Here is a 6,000-nt window from a genome sequence, read left to right as displayed (position 1 = left end):
TCTTGTCGCTCCATGCGCAATGAAGAAGGAAAACAATATTGTTGAAACGACACAATTTTGGTGGTTTATTTTTATTTATTTTTTTTTAAAAGAAAATATAATTGGAAAGAACTAAAAAAATGAGTTATGACATATAAAAAAACTGTCTCGGTCTAGCCTTACTCTTTTACTGCCGTATGTTTCTAAAGATTTTCTTATTCCATTTCTTTACGTGCCACTTAGAAAACGTACTCATAATGCCCTCTGAAAAAGGCTGAAAACATAATACGAAATTTAAAAAAAAAAAATGCATGGAAAGGAATCAAGAATTATGAAATTTAAAATAGATGTCTGCCTTAAGTAGACTTTGTTATTTAAACTCAGCAATTTAAATTTTGCTTTCAATATCAATTACGAACTAAAACATAATCTTCTTGCTGAGATCAAACCACGGACAATTACAATATTATTTTTATAGTTTTAGTAGAGATAACATGTTCTGCATCATTCATTAATTATCCAATAGCACCTGTTTCTTTGACAAGATCTGCTGCCTTTTCTTGAATCAACTTCCACAAATCATCAACATGTCGTTCTTCAGTCAAGGTTGATCCGATCGCACAGCGTATGATAAACAAGCCACCAACCACCGCGTGAGTCATGAATGCGCGACCACTTTCATTCACTGCAGCTGGAAGCTTACGGTTCAATTCCAAGCCTTGACATTCATCGTTGTGCTTGAGCCTAAAACAAACCAAAGAAAACCTCCTTCGCACCACCACCTCAAACCTACTGTCTTTAGCCACCAGTGACTCAAACCGGTTAGCCAAGTTCACATCGCTACGAATATGGTACATAAGGTTTGTTAATCCATGCCTACGAATCACAATCCAAAGCTTCAGAGCTCTGAATCGCCTACTCAATGCAATTTGCCAATCTTTGTAGTCCACTACGTCATTTGATTCACTGGCATTGTTCCTCAAGTATTCTGCATCACTGGACAGTGACTCGATTAATAAATGAGGCTGCTTAACCCACAAGCAGCAACAATCCATGTTAGTGAGTAACCATTTATGTGGATTCATGCTCAACGAGTCTGCAAGTTCAACTCCATCCAGGTAATGCCTGAATTCGGGGCATATGCATGCACTACCTGCGTAAGCTGCATCAATGTGGAACCATAGATTATATTTCCTGGCAATTTTCCCCAGATCCATAACAGGATCAACAGCTCCACATGCTGTAGTGCCTACAGTAGCGCATAAAAATAAGGGAACAAATCCAGCTTTGATATCATTTTCAATTGCATCTTCCAATGCTTGAGGTGATAACGAAAATTCCGATGAAAATGAGGTAGAGAGGCATCGAAAATTAGAGGATGGAATTCCAACTAATTTGACGCCCTTAAGTAGAGTTGAATGAGTTTGATCAGAGGCGTAAACTACCAGCTTCGTAATGTTTTCAGCTCCAATCATTCTCAATTTCTCGTCTCTTGCTGCAACTAGGGTGCAAACTATAGCCTCACAAGTGCTCCCGTGCAAGACACCACCCCCGTTTCCTGAGAACAAAAAAGTAGATGGGAGCTTGAGCATCTTTCCCATCCAATCCACTACAGTGGATTCAAGTTTGGTAGCAGCAGGAGATGCAATCCAGTTGAAGCCAACAACATTAAGGCCTGTGCAGAGCATCTCACCAACAAACCCTGCAGTGCTTGCATTTGCTTGGAAGTAAGCAAAGAAGTTAGGGCTTTGCCAATGAGTGAGGCCTGGGATAATGCTATCAGTTACATCTTTGAGAACATCTTCTAAGGATTCCTGGCAATATGGGGCAGTGTCTGGCAATTGGATCAATAAGTACCCTGGTTTCACCTGGCTTTGAACCGGGTTGTTTTCAATAATCTTGTAATAATCAGCAATGAAATCGATCACCATTTTGGAATCATTGGTGAAACCATTTGGGTCTAAAGGCGAGAAAGTGTTTGTGGATAGAGAACCCATTTATTTATTCTCTTCAAGTGTTTGTGGATTTATCATGAGTGGAAGGGTGGTCTTTATAGGAGATTACCAAATTAAAAGACAAGGAAATGAACTGGAAAAAAAAAAAAAAAATATATATATATATATATATATATATATATATATATATATATATATATATAACTAACCCTAAACACACGACAGTCTCCATTTTAGTATAAAAGTTCATGTGGTTGTCAAAAGACCCACGTTATGAAAAAATAGACCGACATTTGTCATTGCATGGACAAACAGGAACCAATAATGGCATAAAACGAGCGTAAAATGGTAACAGCTATAGTGGGCGGAAAAATATATGTCGCCATTTTTTAAAAAAAAGAAATCCTAATTTTTATTTATTAAAATATATAGGTTAAATACATTTTAGTGCTTAATTTTTTAAATTATTTTCAATTAAGTCACACTTTATTAATTATCTTAGTTTAATTTATAATTAATAATTCTTAATGTGTATGATTCATTAGGTTACTAATATATTAACCCAAATATAAATTATAATTCTAAATAAATAGAATTAAATAAATTAAATAATTTAATTTATTATCAACTCAATAATTGATTAATTTATATTTGAAAATCAAGTGCACCATCTAGCAACGTATTATGATTCTCTAAATATTAAGAAAGTCATAAATGATTTGACTTAATTTTTCAATGACTAGTTTCTCAGTGTAATTATCATATCTTCATCAATAATGTTTCAATTTAGATATTTTAACATGGAGTGAATATGTCATGTCAAATCATATTTGTTCACAACATTATAGTAATTGATTCTTTGAATAAAATTTAAAACTCTTTTCAAATCTCATTTCATCTTGTGCAAGGTGATAAATAAAAAATTATTTGAGAACATGTGGAATATTTTTTTCTAATTCATCCGAGATGATGAATCATCTCTTAATCGCTTAAATACATTCATATAGTTTATGTTTTATAAGTTGGCATAGGTTCATATCTTTTTTTAGACTTTTTTGTTTTCTTTTTCAATCTATTACTCGAAGTTGGTTTTTAAAAAATAAGTTTCATGGTTTTCTTTGTTTTTACTTTTATAAAGTTATCATGATCTCATGACCCAGCCAATAGATTTGATCAGTTAACCTACATGGTTCACACCTTTATTTTTTGCTTTCTAATAACTATATTTTTTTTATCCTTTTGTGTTATTGATTTTTTTTTTTAATTTTAACTTCCAATATTAAGTTTCCAATACTATTTTTCTAATCCTTTCAATCTCATAATTCAACATTAATTTTTTTTTTAAATAATAATTAGGTTTTATTATTTTACCCTCGTTAAACATTTAGTTTTATCCATCCATACAAAGCGTCCCCTATCTTTCTCTTGATTATTTTTTCCAGTCCCATCAAAATGCTTTGCATATTTCAGCTGTGTTAAACACGAAGTGATTTTTTTCCTGTTTCAGTGACCTTCTTGTTTTCTATCAGGCAGGTGAAGAAAACGGAAGATGGAAGTTTTTCTTTCCCCAAATTATGAAGCCATGGCTCAAAAGTCTTGCATGAAATTATTTCGGTGTACAATTTGACAACTTGAGCACAAAAAGGTTTGAGCTAAAAAGATAAAAGAGGACTAGCATTTAGTTCTAACAGGGAAAGTCTAAAGTAACTTGAATTTAATTAGGTTGTTGATCCAAAAAGGTAGCCTCGAAATCATGCAACTTTTTGCCTCTTATTTCCATCTCTTCATGTCTAGATTTTAATTTGGGATATAGTATAGTTTCACAAATAGCAAGTTGCATATATTATTTGCAACGTATTGTATATAGCATTTATAACTCTTATTTAGCTGATGTTATTTATGATTTCATTAGAAATTTAAACCTAAAAATCATTTTTTTTTCTCCTTTTTCTTTCTTTCCTCCTCTCTCTCTCCTCAACCATCTTTTCCTTCGCTCTTACCATCTTCTACAACCTTCCTCTCTCTCCTCGCAGCACAAAAAACACCCACGTCAGCAATACATCAACCATCTCTTTCTAGCCCTATATCAACGACCATTTCTCTCTCACTCCACCGCAATGACTTTTTTTTTTTTCTCACTTATTATATAACTCAATTTTAAACCCCTCAAATTTGAGGGTCGAATTGAAAAAAAATAAGGATGAAATTGCAAGAAATACAAAAGATTATGTTTGATTGGGCACTCCATTGCAAAGTGTCAAAGGTTCAAGAATCAAATTAAAAAAGACTATTCATTATTTATTGTTTTCTCCTCTCTCTCTCCTCAACCTTCTTTTCCTTCGCTTTCACCACCTTCTCCAACCCTCCTCTCTCTCCTCGCAACACAAAAAACACCCACATCAGCAATACATCACCCATCTCTCTATAGCACTAGATCAACAACCATTTCTCTCTCACTCCACCGGAATGACTTTCTTTTTCTCACTTATTATATAACTCAATTTTAAACCCCCAAATTTGAGGGTCGAATTGAAGAAAGATAAGGATGAAATTGTAAGAAATACAAAAGATGATGACTAATTGGGCACTCCATTGCAAAGTATCAAGGTTCAAGGACCAAATTAAAAAAAAACCATAATTTCATTATTTATTTTTTTTCTTTTCCTAAAACGAAAGAACAAGGATGCTTAAGTTCTCACCTTTTAGTTCTAACTATTCCCTGGCCTCTTTACCATACCATATAAATCTTATATCAACTTTTACCATGGTATTTTTACTTCAATCTAAACCAAAGTTACAGTTTTTATTGCAGTAAAAACAACTACAAATTCTCTTCAAAAACACCACCCAGAGCTGTTTTTTTTTACAAAAATAATGTTGTGTCCTCCCTTGTCAGTTTTAGGACAAGCTTGGATCTATTTTTTAATATCAAGGGTCGAGTTCTCGTCAACCCAAGAGCCCTAGAACCTCCTCATCTCTCCCATTAAAATCTCACAAAACCCTAACCCAAGCAGTCCAATACCAGCGAAGTCTCCTCCTGAGCAGCAACGAAATCCTTCACCATGAGTAGCAGAAATTCCAAGACCAGCTACCTCTCGTTAGTCTCGCTAGCAGAGGTTGTGCTCCTCAGGCTGTGACCGTCATATCTCTCTCAGCAACTCCACCGTCAGCAGAGGTTTGTTCTCCTCATTCACGCCATCAGCTTCATTTGAGCAGCAGCAGCAGAGGTTACTCCTCTCAGACCAGCAAGATCGTGAACCACAGTAGCACATTATTCCTTCAGCAGTCTTAGCTTTCCTTCGATCTTCATGGAAGGTACAACGTTCGCTAGCTATGTATATGACTGGTGATTTGAAGTCTTATAGTGAGTTCTGGGCTGGGCTCTTATTTTTTAATTACTTTAAATTTTCAAGAACAAAATTTCATGTTAGCTTTTGTTTTTCATCGGGACTTAAATCTCTCTTGGGTTCTAACACCATGGGCCCTTCTTCTTTTTATTATAATTTTTGTTTTGGGCAAAGTCATTCACTGAGCCCATTTCGTTTTTTCTTTTTTCTATTAATAGACTTGAATAATTGGGCTGGCATTTAATTTAGAGTCTCTAAATTTTATTTGGGTTTTTATATGTGTGATATGGGCTAATGAATGCTTTGTTTGTACTTAGATCTTAGCATAAGTTTTGGACTAGATGTGTTGGTTTTAGTTTCAGCTAGAGAGCCCAGCCCGCATGGCTGGGCTAAGCCTATGAAAGGCCTTAAGGCCATGTTTGGCTTGACAACAATTTATCAAAGCAAAATGCAATTTTTTGGTTTATAAGGCTTGTTTGGCAAACACGCCCTAAAAAAAATTTCAAACCTTGCATTTCTATTTTTTGTAGTGTTTTTCCAAACATGACCTTAGTCTAATTTTAATATATTTTTAAAGTTTTGGAAGATCATTTTGTAATTAATTTTGAATTTCTCGTCTTTTGTTACCCTCTTATATTTGATATTTAGAGCGGTGACCACAATCAGTATTAAATAAATAAGTTGTCTTTCGCAAAAACAACAAAATTTTTCTTTTCAAA

General features: G+C 34.1%; 1 protein-coding gene across 1 annotated transcript; it reads right to left on the bottom strand.

Annotated features, from left to right (window-relative positions):
- Positions 1-434: 434 nt before the first annotated feature.
- Positions 435-1,976, bottom strand: LOC118037453 (tyrosine decarboxylase 1). Its single transcript, XM_035043437.2, has one exon. It carries the CDS (start codon positions 1,974-1,976, stop codon positions 495-497), a length of 1,482 nt encoding a protein of 493 aa, XP_034899328.1. The 3' UTR covers positions 435-494.
- Between the last annotated feature and the right edge of the window lie 4,024 nt (positions 1,977-6,000).

This window comes from Populus alba, chromosome 16 (genome assembly GCF_005239225.2).
Source record: "Populus alba chromosome 16, ASM523922v2, whole genome shotgun sequence".
NCBI classification, from domain to species: domain Eukaryota; kingdom Viridiplantae; phylum Streptophyta; class Magnoliopsida; order Malpighiales; family Salicaceae; genus Populus; species Populus alba.
The sequence above is the reverse complement of the archived record's forward strand: the minus strand, read 5'-3'. Positions and strand labels throughout refer to the sequence as shown.

Bases quoted from the DNA above. Each gene is read 5' to 3' on its own strand.
- LOC118037453 (XM_035043437.2), bottom strand. From the start codon at position 1,976: ATGGGTTCTCTATCCACAAACACTTTCTCGCCTTTAGACCCAAATGGT.